We start from the raw sequence: 14,000 nt of genomic DNA, 5'->3' as shown, positions 1-14,000 counted from the left end.
TCCAAAGAAAACATACGGAAAATAGGTGTTTACAACCCTCCACATAGCATTACGGTGCAAAATTGCTAGCGACATAATACATATTTGGAAAAAAATGGGGTTACAATGCAAAAAATGTGTGCTGACTCAATCGTGATGAGCCCTGCACATTTTTTATTTGTACATGTATAAAAAATAGAAAGAAAGACATCATTTGGCGACTCAAATACATGGTGTGTATAGTACATAGAGGTACCACCGTTTAAACGGTATCGTTTCGGTTCTTAGCAATCGTGTAAACGTGTACAAAAAATTGTAAACGTGGGAGCCTTATATAATACTGTTTATTCCAATAAAAGGATATAAACATTTTTTATGTAAATCTAGGACTTTCAATTGTTTTATTAACATACTTAATGCCCGTTTTGGAAAATGTAGAGGAAATATTTCCATATACTTAACAAAACATTAACCGAAAATTTGCTTAATTTTATTTTTCAAAAAACTTTTATTTTGATACTTTTTTAAATATAAATTTATCATTTATTTTAAATTTAGTTTGATGACATAACATAAATTGTCCTATTGTAGAAAAAGTATCCCTAATGCGCCAAGAAAAAGTCCATTCTCTGGCATATAATCTTTCAAAACATTAAAAAAAATGTGTGAAAAAAAAAAGTGTGAAACAAACTTTAATTATGATACTATATTCAATATATATCATACATTCTCGTATTTTGTTAAATAATTGTAATTTATAACCAATTGTGTCTTATATGCAAAATATCCCCAAATATTTTCGAATTAAACTAATCTTTGCAAAAAAACCTCTCGAAAGCAAACTTGTTCCATCCGGGGTCGAATACCGGATGTTCCCGGATAATCTCAGACGTTGCCGTCAGACTTACGGATGTATGCCGTATGTTCCCGGTCGTACCCCAGATCATCCCGGATGTCTACCGGGACTCTGCCGAGATGTGAGACCGTAACTTAAAGCTACAGTCTCACTTACATCCCGGCAGTGCCCTAGTATTCATAACACTTTGTGAAAGTCCGAACTTTATGATATTCATTGCAGGTACAGTCAGCGAAAATGTTTTACGTCATCGCTCTTAAATATACAGTAGCGCAAGGTATGTCCGGGGTGATCCGGGAACGACCGGGAACAACCGGGGTACATCCGTAACTCTGCCGGCAACGTGTTGGATGATCCGGGATGATCCGGGAACATCCGGCATTCGACCCCGGATGGAATAAAATATTTAATATCAACTGGGTGGTCCGGGATGATCCGGGAAGTAAAGCTTTGCCGGCTTCATCCTTAGCTCTGCCGGGAACGACCGGGGTTACACCAGGGAACCGGGGAAGCACCGTAGCTCTGCCGGCACAAATCGGGGATGATCCTGGGTATGACATAGCCGGTAGAGCCCGGTGAATGCTGGCAGAGCCCTGTAAATGCCGGCAGAGCCCCGGAGGATGCCGGCAGAGCTCAGGAAGATGACGATGGAGCTACAGTTGATCCAGGTAGAGCCCCGGCAAAGCACGGTTCTGTTCAAAAGAATCACGACAATTTGCGAGGATTGCACTTTTTTTGTATTAAAACCCTTCCCATTTCCCTTCTATTCAGTCTTGCATAAGGATTTTTCAGAAAATCATCATGAATTACTATTCTGGAACGGAACAATATATATTATATTAAATAAACATTATGTATCAATATTAACATTTTCGCGCGTTTTCAATCCATCGGGGTTCTACCGGGGCTTTGTCTGGATCGTCATGGGCTCTGCCGGGGCTCTGCCTTGATCGAACGGGGCTTTGTCTGGATCAACCGGGGCTCTTCCGGCGTCATCCGGGAACGACCGGGAAGCACCTGCATGAACCGTTACTTTCATCTGGGCTCTGCCTGGATGATCTGGAGCGCATTCCTGGTAGTGGTTAGTTGGGAATAACCGTAGTGCTACCGGGGTAAGTGTGACTGCAACAATAATTTCACCCCGGATCGTCCCGGATCAACCCGGCTACTTACCGGGATGGTCCTTGGCTTTGCCAGGAGTAATTGAGACCGCAGCTTTACACTCCATCTATTTCACAATAAAAAAACTAAAATGTATACTCCTTCTATCTTGATAAATTTATAATGGATTAAGGTGATTCCGCTTTGTCAGCCATGTTTGTTTTCATTAAGTCTGTCCAAAGTGAAAGTAGGCCAAAATTAATATAATAACAAGGCTGACGATGTAAAATGATGAACCATTTGAAAGTACACTTCAAGGTTCATGTTTTAAGGACAATTATCAACCAAAATAAAAATGATAACAGTAAGAATATTTACCTTGAAAGTGCTACATTTCTGAAGACCAAGAACATTATGTTGCAAAGTTTTATACACATTTCATGAATGGCAAAATCCATTTTAAAGTCTGTTTTAGTGCCAACAAATGCTATTTTTTGCAGCAAATACAAAACTCTTTCAAAACTTAGTTCAAAATAAATCAGTGTCCTTCTAAGCACATGGCCTCCATTATTTTTTTTGTAAAAAAGTAGTGCAAGAAGACAACCACGATTTATAGCCTTATGAACTACAATTAAAATGAAAACACAATCAGACTTTAAAATCTAATCTTTATATTGTGTAACAGTGAAGTGTATGTGTGTGTTTGTCATGTACACTAGAAATAGGTAAATGATGTTTATTTTCATGTTACTTCTTTTTTACACATGGCATGGAGGCCATGTTTTTACAAGGTCAGATAAATTACTTTCCTAAGATTTAAGTTTTTGCAAGTTTATTGTGTTTTCTGCAAAAACTAGCATTTGTCTGCACTAAAACTGACTATAAACTGTATTTTGCCATTCATGAAATGTGCATAAAACTTTACAACATATTGTACTTCAGAAATTAAGCACATTCAAGGTAAATTTTCTTATTGTTATCATTTTCATTTTTGTTTAAAATAGTCCTTAAAACATAGAACTGGAAGTGTACATGCAAATGGCTCATCATTTTACATTGTGATCTTTGTTATTATATGAATTGTGGCCTTCTTTCACTTTGGACAGAATTGGTAAAAACAAATATTGCTGACAAAGCGGAATCACCTTAGTTGTTATCTTTTTCCTGATACAAATGGCGAAATTATATAAATGGGAGGTAATCACGTGAAGTATAAGGTATATTTCTCAATCAATTGTTACATATTCATTACACTTTGTGAACGTCCGAACTTTATGATATCCATTGCAGGTACAGTCTGCGAAAACGTTTTACATCATCGCTCTTTAATATACAGTGGCGCAAGGTATGATGACTTGTATCCGTTTGATTCTTATTTATGGTACAACACAACATTTTGGGACGGATATATGCGTGTTGCCTGGAAAGGCAACATTGGCCCTCATTGCAAAAATAGATTTAAAGACGACCAGTTTCTAGTCCTTACAGGTATTTGCTCATTACGTATACATACATGTATTAGCACCAAATTCTTGTTTAGGACGACTAATTGATTACAAATAGCCATATAGAGTGACGTAGAGCGTATACACATAATTATTCTTTAACATTTAAAAGCTAAAATTTCGATTCAATCGTGTTCTACATAAAATGTTACATTATCTAAGCCGGTTTCCTTTTGAACTTAATGCTGGCATATAATCTAAGTATCATTTGAAGTGTTTTAGTCAATGAAATTATAAAAATTATAATAATAAAATATATAATATTATAATGTGTTGTCATGAAATTAATTAATATCTTTAAATTTTAGATGAACATAAGGATAAACTTGAATTCAATAACAATTTAACTGCACTGCAAGGTTGCATTATGTCTCAAGGCGGCAAATGTGAAAGAAACACAACTATAGATGTTTTGTATTGTGATGGGGATTTACTGTATCAATTTGCAGACGATGAAATATGGTCAAGTGGATACATAGGGCATGTTTATATCTGCTTTGGTACGTTAAGTATTTTCAAAAACATAATTTTATATCAATATTTAATTATCTTTAAAATGATTCAGTCAACTTTAAGCAATATGTCAGAAATAATTTCATTACAAAAATGTGTTTTAATTTAGACAGCAATCCGAGTTGTCTAAAACTTGAACGAACAATGGTGTTAAATAGTATACATAGATTGTCTTTGGTTTACGTACGACCATACAGAATGTAGTTACGCATGTTAAAATTTTTAGCTTTTGCGGTTGTCAGTTTTTCTGTTGTTGTATACATTTTCACAGCACCTTTTTGTTAACGACATGCTCTGCTACTTAAAATCACATCTTACAATTGATCTTAAGGTTGGCGTTTTAAAAGGTTATGTCAATAGTCCCAATCTGATGCTCAAATTTTGTCACAGAAACTTTATATGAACAGAAGGTATAACAATCTTTTAAACATTTCTTATCCAAGAGTTGAGATACTTGGTATATATAATAGCCTTTTAGGGATAAACAAAAGTTACAAAGTTTCCTCTCTGGTCAAATATTTGCTCGCCAACAGACCTTTGCTTTGGCATGTAATAAACAATATTTATATTACTAAAAGTTTTATTCTCAGAAACCACAATGCCCGGAAATCCGGTATGTAGCATTTCCTTGTAAAAACTTACAATTCACATGCAATAATATTTAGTAAAAACAAAGTTCAATAATATAGCGCCATGATGAGCTTTTTAATTCATTACGCTATTGATTTGTTGTCCAATTTCTTATGATCTTATATAATGTAAGAAATATACTTTACTTTCCTTTGGACCGCGTCAAGTATTACAGTAAAATTGTGTTAGTATGACCAATAACAACTTCATGAAAGCAGTTTTCTATTTATTAAATAACGCATATGTTTCTTTGCTTGCAGATAGAATATACTACAGCAGTAAGTATAACATGAATATTTGCTTTATTACGTTCATATGAAAGTTTCGTCTGTCAAAATCTAAAGAGCACAGGTTTTAGTTTTATGATCTAAGCTTGTCCGTCGATATAATTATGTAGTTCGTGCCCAGCGTTAAGTTCTACTTTAAACAAGATATTATTTTGTATCTCGTAGTCAACTGATAATCAATGCTCGGCAGAGATAACAAAAGAATAAAACTCAACGACATTTCTTCAACCGTTTGATAGATGAAACCCATTGTAAGGCATATCCTTACGCGATCGTCTTTAAAATCGACGCAATTTGATGAACAAGATGGCGACATGGGCTATAAATTGAAATAAGGAAGTAACCAGAGTTCCTATCTCCTGAACTATTGAGTATGGTTTAAACATACGCCGCACTGATTGTCCTTTGGGATATTAAACATTTTTTCTGAGCACTGTCTCAAATCTCAAAATGTTTATGGTCAGTGTACGGCAGGCTTTCATGGTAAACTATCCAGTTAATTTAAGATTTCTCAGCAAGTGACTTATTTCTTATTCATCATAATTTCGAGTCAGCGTTAGAAGAAAGAAAGACCATTAGACATACTGTTAAAGATCAAGTGTCATAGAGAATATATTCTTCGACCGAGGATCGAACAATCCCTTGTTGCCTTATTCGAAGCTTTCCCCATTGGGCTTAGCGGGCGTACCCAACTCGGGTAAAATACAAAACAGCATTGTAAATAGAGATTAACAGTGCCCATTGCTCTTTTGTTTTTAGTTATTAGACTTGTGATTTCTATTTGTGATTTCATAATCTTACAACATATTTTTCAACGTAGCAAAAACAAAGACATTTACAATAGAAATAATGTATATGATGTATATGTATAGAAGAAGCAACAGACCATCAATTTTGTTGACTCTTCTTATAAAACTCAACATGCTTATAAACACATGTTTATTTAAGTCAATTCAACGTGTTTATTCAATTCAATTTCATTGTCCAGCATACACTTTTAGATTGTTCAACACCAGGGCTAGAATTGCCAGCAGAATATCTGAACAATAGTGCAAAACTTGTTAAAATCGATTTTTCTATAACTGAATCTGGTTGGTATGACAGTATGTATGACGGTCAAAACTACACTATACCTTTGCTAAAAGACATAGACGCCATCTCTGCAGTATGTTACGGTGATGGCGGGTTCGGATTATATAGTCAAGGTAACACAGTTGTTTGTTTAAACTAAAAATCAAAAACATTTTTAATGACAAAATGTTTTGTGTTTGTATTTACACACAAACACCATTATAACTATTAAATTTGATGTCAATGAATAATGCTATGACGTTGTTTTCACGTTTAAAACACTTAACCCTAAAAACTATTTATCCGTTATTAGATACTGATAAAGTTTTTTGTATCACATGAGTAAAATAAATTGAAATTTACATGCGTGAAATAAATTTGGTATTTTTTCGTTTACTCTTACCTTTTTGAAAACAAGTATGCTTGATGCAATACATGATTTACATATGTAATCAGTTATATATATTTAATATTCTTGATATATCAAGTTGTTAAAAATACTGTTTCGAAAATACTTTGTACACGGTGCCGTATTGACCTTGAACCGTAGTACCCACAAAAAATAATATATTTTTACATTTTTAACCGGTAACTACGGTTGTGCAGATTTTTTTTTCGTTTTGTTCTTCATGGTATTATATTTCTCGATTTGAAAGTCATTTCTCAGAAAAACTTATATTTAAAATTACACAACTATGATGACTTTATACTTTGATAACTTTTAATCTTTTAATTCCACAGCACTCGCGTAATCGTTGAACAGCTGACGTCATTATACTTACGTGCGCGTTTCCCCGCGCTTTCTTTTCCCGAAAATTGCAATTTGCGTTATTATACCATCGTTAATTACTTTGCAGATGGACTATATGGGAGAATATTGCCATACCAATATACATGATATAGTAAATGACCCTAGCACCTCTTGTCATATATATCTCATATTATACAAATATGGACTTTTTAGCTAGTGAATATGATGTGATATGTACTGACAAAATTAATATTGACCGAGGCGACAGCATGTCTTCTTTTCCATTATTTGTTACCGACATTTTAACAAGTGCATTGGCACGCTAAATTCGATAAAACATGTAAAGACGGTAGATTAACTAAATAAGACTTAGTTGACTTTCATTTGAGTGTTGCCCAACGTTTCCACAGAAAATAACAATCAATGGCGTGACGTCTCGTCATAGCACGCGTCATTTGTGGGCTTTCCAACAAAATTTTTTTAGAGCAAAAAACGGTGAATATACTGAGAATATATATTTTAAGAAAAAAAAAACAGTGAATATTAAGAGGAGATTTTTTTCGTTTGAGTGAAATATGGAATATATTTTCATGAAACATGATAAAATGCCACATACTTTCACGAGCCGTGACGGCGAGTGAAACTATCTGGCATTTTATCATGTTTCGTGAAAATATATACAATATTTCACGAAAAACGAAAAAAAAAAACCTTTTTTATTTAATTTCAATATCAAAGAAAAAGGGTTACGAACCCCCTTGCTTGCTACGCAACTGCAATTGTACAGCGCGCAGTAATATAATTTATTCTCTTGTTTTGCACGCGATATTTAGCGCTACATTGTGATGTCACGTAAACAACTCTTTAAACGTCTGTACAGCGTTAATGACTGAATTAAAGATATTGATCGGATTTATTTTCTTAGTTAGACCATTTTCTATCATTCTAGATAGTTATCAAAACAAAATTCAACAAACAGTTGTTTTGTATTTATCAGATTTTTCAAACAAAATGGCGAAAGAAGTCCCTTAAAATAAATATGAGTTTGGACTCCGCCTACTTTCATATTTATATTTCATATTTATCTTTTTAAAAATATTAAATATATTTGACTGATATAGCACCACATTTCATGGGTAAAATTAAATAAACTCTGATATTCACCAGTTATTTGTCACGAAAAATCACAGCTTAACCAATCAGAGAAACGCATTTCAAACCTATTGATAGATCATATAATAATCTCCCTTATATCCTATCATCAATATTTTTAATTAATAATATTAAATGTTCAATGCACTTGTTTTGTTTCAATTACAAATACAATATTATTTTACTTTATTAGATGAACAATACTTGGACATTGGTGACGTAGCGGTGGGGATAAGAGTTTGTGAATTTTCAAAATATATATATTATTATCATAAAACGGCACGGATACTATCATACATTTGTAATCAGCATGTTTATGTTAGATCATGCAATGGCAAAATACAACTGGATTTGACACAAGACTTTTATTACAGAGGAAATAAATGTCTCAGTAAGCTTTATTTAAGCATTTTGCTCATTTTGCATTTCCAATTAATTTAAAAAAAATATTTTTCCATTCAAAGTGTTTTGAATTTTAAATTGAATAGATCAACTCTTAGCCCGATTCTACTGATTGTTCACAATTATTATAATAATTATTCTTAAAAAAAGGAGAAAGTGAAAAATCTGAAATGTCACTCACAATTAATGGGAAAAACCTTATCAAATTGTACATTGGTACATTTATTTCGAAAATTGTTTCCATTCCGGTCATGTAAAAACAACAAAAAAGTTAATGTAGTCCCTTTAATACTGCATGTATTTAAACCTATACTTTATTTTTATATATTCCATGCATTTATAATAAAGAATATTTGTCTGTCGTCATTAAACAATATTCTTGTCAGACATAGCCCATTACACCTTAAATTTTGCAGTCTGGGCGTTCTTTACTTTCATTAAGTTTCCATCAAATCTATTTTAAATTAAGTGTGGTTGTGAGAATAAGATAGCACCCTTTTGAAACATATCGAACAGTTTGGTCTGAAAAATTGTCAAATATAACTAACCGGTTATCTATCAAAATATGCATAGTAATTTACAGCTTTCAGTTTTATTGTTGTTAGAATCTATCTGTCTTTCATTTTATTTGACATTTACCATATTCATTTCAACAGTTCGTGCAGACGTTGTAAAAGTTATACCAGAGGTTCGACACAAGGTGAAATCTGTTGATGATGGAGTGAAAAACTATAATCAATATGACCCTTTTCTGCAGTTCAAATGTTCATTTAAGATGTTAGAAAACCACATTTACACTGTGAAATGGTAATTGCAATCTTCTTTTTTTCACCCTTAAGCTTACAAGCTACATGTTTTATATTTTAAGAAATAATGCTTTCTTTATTTGTTAACATTATCACTAAAGAGTTAAGGCATTTATTCTCTTCTTTTATATTTAAATAAAGCGCTCACGAGCGCTCACACACTCTCTCACACGCGCACACAAAACAACAAGCACACATGCGCACGCGCGCGCACACACATACACACACGCACATTAAACAACGCTTAACACAACATCAACATTGCATTTAAAAGAAGTTTTAATATATATATATGTTTAAATATACTGCAAGTAATTTTTATATAATACATCTTAGGTACCTAAATGGACATTATGTGATAGAAAAGGGACCTTCAAGGAACGCAAGTGTTCTTGCTGTAACAGAAGACGAACTTGGCGTAAACAATCTTAATTATAAGGTACAGTGGAACCTGTCTAATTCGAGCTCTTCCGGACCAGAAGAAAAGTTCGGATTAGAAAGGTTTCTGGTTTAGATGGTTATTTCGCATATTTGTTCATGTGAAGGGCAGAAAAGTTTAAGGAAAGAAAACGGAAATGCAAATGAAATTGGAAGATAAATAATTTATTTTTGCAAACTTAACAAAAACTTATTGTTCATTTTAATACACATGACTACAAAAATTCATAAACAATGCAATGCATTATTCTACATAAATAAAAATGTTATGTCATCAAGGGTATGTTCTACACTTCGTTAAGTAGGAGGCTGAGACATGATTAAATTTATATTTCTACCGTCATTGTTGTTTTCTCACCTGATTCGGCGGTTATCCTAATTTACTGACAGTTTCCCTTATTTGCCGTAATTCACTCGCTTGTCATTAATTTATTACAAAAGAATAAAAATTACACGTATACATAATATCAATATATTTATTGGAATTGGCATATTTATTGAATGTGCCGTAAATCAATCAATTAAACAATTACAGTCGTTATCAAAACAAGCTAAGTGTAATTGTCATACTTTCGCAAATCATACGTTTCACCCATTAATCGAACACCATTACTCTCATTAGTTTGATGTTCATTGACACCTGCAAGATGTACAATTTATTCGTTTTGAATGAAAGTAAAGGCTGTAGGTGTGACAACCGGCAAAAAGTGTTCGGATCTAGGAGGTTAATTTTAGAGCAAAACAAGAACAAATTTGAAAAATCGTTCGGAATTCGGAGAAGACATGTTCCGGGACCGAAAGGTATTTTACTATAAAAAAAGAACATAGTACATCATGTAATTTCTTCCGATTTTACCAAAAAGAAGAGCTTGGCTTAAACTAATTTAAACAAGTACAACGGTTACTGCAATACAGCAATGAGGGGGGGGGGCAGTTATTAAATTTAAAACATCCTTTCACTGATGCCTACCTGGTAAGGAAAGAAATTACAATACAAACAAGACTTACAAGACCTGTTATGTGACATGGCAGTAGTGCAACATAGTCCTGTTTGTGTCACTACTGTAGTCAGTAATATGATGATTAAATATCAAAGCATGTACATTTTCTTTTTCACCTATAATGCTACTCATTTTCTACAAATATCAATAACTAACTGTGGTAAGAAATATAACAAGGAGGCCATAATGGCCCTGAATCGCTCCCCAAAAACAACTGTTTTTCAGTGATTATGGAAATAATTTTTCAAATACACTTGTAGAAAGACAAGTTTAGCTGAATTTCAGTTTGCCTCTCTAGTTATAAAGTTTCACAACACTGATTGTTTTTTCTATAAATTTAAATGATAGGAACCTTTCATAAATGTCCAAAGTTTGTTGTTACTGTTCGTCTGGTAAGTAAACCATATCGACTCACATTACTTGATTTATTTTTCATTTTCAGCCCCTCAAATGGGGCAAATAAATTTAATTTGAGCAAACTTAAAAAAACCTTTAAGAATGCTACAGACCAAGTATGGTGATCATTCAAACCAAGTTTGCAAAAAGTGATTCTGAATAGAAATAATTGAAACTGATGAGTAAGATACAATCTAGAACGCACCTATTGTAGAACTTCTGTAGATCTCCTGCTTATGGTGCTTCTAGATTGCTGATCGACCTCCATCATCATGGTGCTCGCCGTCATTGATATTCCGGCCCTTATCCATGTATATCTGCTGGCGAGTGGTCCCACTTCTTACGGTGTGGCGGTCGATTGCTTCAATCTCTTCTCCTTTCGTCTCAGCCACAGCCAGCTAGACGCTCGCTCAGCAGCTTGGCTGAGTCTCTAGGTTGCCTAACGTCTATCCCTTCAAGTCTCCTAAGGTACTTTTAACTCAATCATGATGAGTTAATTTCCTTTTTAAGACCACAGTACATCTTCTGGTATTAAGTTGGTCTGGAAAATACTTGGGAACACAAGCGTCTTGCTAAGATCCACCTCCATGTTCCAACCTGTTGGGCCATCTAGAATTGATGATTCGTGTGGCGACTGTGTCTTGGCAGTTTAACCCGGTTTCGCAAAGCTGATGTAACAGTGTTTGGGGTTACTCCTTCGTTCCTTTTTCCTTTTACCTTCAGTCAGCCACCTCTTTGAGGACGTTGTCATGACGCCATCGGTACCTTCCCTTTGTCATTGCAGCGGAACAGGAAGAAAGAAACATGCTTCAGAGTTCCAGGACGATCGCACAGTCGCACGTCACATAATGTATCTGTTGTAAGTCCCGTCCGCCGGTTGAGATTAGCTGTGGAGGGTAAGAGGTCATGTACTGACCTGATAAGAAAGGATTACCGTAATGGTTCATACTTCTATATATCTTCCAAGTCAGCTTCCTGTCTATAGTGTTCCATGTAGTGTAGTCAATGCCCCTGTGCTCCCATCTCTACTGCTCTAGCCTGTTTTGCACTCTCCTCTGCCCCCCTGACTTCTGACTGAAAAATGGAGTGATGATTTTCTGCACATGCTCTGGGACGTGGTAGTGTTGGAGGGCTGTGTAGATCAGCTGGTGTAGGATTGAACCAAATGCATTAGCTAGATTAAGCCAAACTACTATGAGGTTCTTCTTCCCTGCCTTTGCCTCTTTTATGAGCTGTGAAATAGCGCTTGTGTGAAAACACAGGCACACCTCCCTTCTGGATGGATGTGTTGATGTACGTGTTGGAGGTGAGGTTATATGTAGGTCTTCTTGCAAGGTTAGCAAAGAAACCTTCCCTACAAAATTGAGTAATGAGTAGATCCGGAACTGGTTGCCATTCTTAGAGTTCCTTTCCTTGGCAGTAAATATTCTCTCTGCTTCATCCGCTGGATTCGGTCTCGCGAAAATGTGTTTCAACTTCTTCTAGCGGGGCTTCAAGAACACTCGATCGCTCTTTGTGAAGTAGAGTTCTTGCAAACTTGTAGTGATTAGCTGTAAACGCCATTCTCTTTTTGGCTTTCTCCCGGGCCTTCCTCCTCGTGTTTTTGGCTTTCCTCAGAGATTTCAGCTCTGCTCGTGCTGTGTCTCTCAGCTGAGATAACCCGAGTCGCTCTCACGACGAGCTCTTCCGGTATCTTTGCTTCAGCTGACGGAGCTCCTTTCTAAGGTTCTCAATGCAAAAATGCCGTCTGTTAGGTTTTGGAGCCTCATTTCGTACCTTTACTTCTTTCACTTCAAACCTTTTGCTACAGAGTAGACTTAGATAGAGAGATAGAGCGGGTGTGTAGCTTCCAGTCCAATGGCCCTTGCATGGTTGTCTCGAGGATAGTATTAAGGTCACCGTCTAGGTGTTTCCATATTGTCTTGTCCGATGCCTTGGGCCACATGACTAGTGACAGGGTCTAGACATGCTACCTGCTCTGCTTCTTGGATGCAAAGCTTAGGTAGGTCTAGGAGAGTGTCTTCTTCTTCCACCTCTGGGTCATGAGAGGCATCGTGTGTTGTCTCGTAAGCTGTGATCGCCTCAATACTGAGTTGAATCCGGATAGGTGTACTCTTGCGTCTCACTAGTCAAACCGACCAAGCGCTGTTCTCGGGGCCTCACACGTTGACGACCAGTCTTGCCTCGTAGACCTCGCTGACTCTTGCAGATCTTTCCACATTTGCAAGTAACCGCTGTTTCTGTTGCTGTTTTCAAGGTCGATTGTGCGGGCCGCGTCGATTCCATGAAATCTGTCCAAGTGAGTCTATACTTAAATAGCACAAAGAATAAAAAAATGTCAAATTACATTAACAAAAGCAAGAAAACTGCTAAAGTTGACATGACACCTAAACTCAGTGAAAAACAATCACCTATCTGGTATACAGTGAAAATACCGCATGCACATGAACCACCAGGTTCAACAATCATGAATGTGTCCCAAAATTTATTGAAATGTGCTTTCTCAAAGTTTGATCCAATTCAACAAAAATCGAAAAAATTACAACAATTTGTAGAACAATATTTAGTAAGGAAAAGGAAACAAATCTAATCTTTCTTTATGCCTCATTTTATTTCCTTCACTGACCTACAAATGACCCTGTAGAAAGATTAATAGTATATGATGCAATGTGAGTCCAAATTCTAGAGCTGAAAATTATAAAAACAAACAAAAAGAACATGATTTTGTTTCCATTGAATTTGTGAACACTCAAAAGTTCCAGAAATACATTTTATTCTATAAATTTGATTTTTTGCCATAGTTCAGTATCGTCTATTTTAGCCTGTTAAATGCAAGACAATGATACGTTTACTGTTGAAATACAAAGCACAAGACCTCAAACCATTTCTTCAAGATCTCAGAAAACCTGACAGGTCATGGCATTAAGACTTTTTCAAGCCATTGAATTTTTATAAGAACATGTACACATGTATTGAACACATTCCAACATGAGTTATTTTCTTTCATTATGGAACTATAAAGAAATGCATTGGTCTGGGGCATTTAAGCTTTAGTGGCATCTTAAAAGGGGCCAATCAAATTAATATGAGCAAACTTGAAATCGACTACCGA

The 14,000-nt window shown here is 35.2% G+C and overlaps 1 protein-coding gene across 1 annotated transcript in view; it reads left to right on the top strand.

Annotated features, from left to right (window-relative positions):
- The first annotated feature begins 4,552 nt into the window (after positions 1–4,552).
- The window catches only part of LOC132744901 (von Willebrand factor D and EGF domain-containing protein-like), a 28,837-nt gene continuing 19,389 nt past the window's right edge, over positions 4,553–14,000 (top strand). Inside the window, exons 1-6 of the mRNA XM_060733694.1 lie at positions 4,553–4,567; positions 4,845–4,862; positions 5,860–6,076; positions 8,039–8,236; positions 8,904–9,054; positions 9,390–9,492. Coding sequence (XP_060589677.1) covers positions 4,553–4,567; positions 4,845–4,862; positions 5,860–6,076; positions 8,039–8,236; positions 8,904–9,054; positions 9,390–9,492 — 702 coding nt within the window. The remainder of the gene's footprint in view (positions 4,568–4,844; positions 4,863–5,859; positions 6,077–8,038; positions 8,237–8,903; positions 9,055–9,389; positions 9,493–14,000) is intronic.

Source organism: Ruditapes philippinarum, unplaced genomic scaffold, assembly GCF_026571515.1.
Source record: "Ruditapes philippinarum isolate M1 unplaced genomic scaffold, ASM2657151v2 ctg1794_1_1_1_1, whole genome shotgun sequence".
Taxonomy (NCBI): Eukaryota; Metazoa; Mollusca; class Bivalvia; order Venerida; family Veneridae; genus Ruditapes; species Ruditapes philippinarum.
The sequence above is the reverse complement of the archived record's forward strand: the minus strand, read 5'-3'. Positions and strand labels throughout refer to the sequence as shown.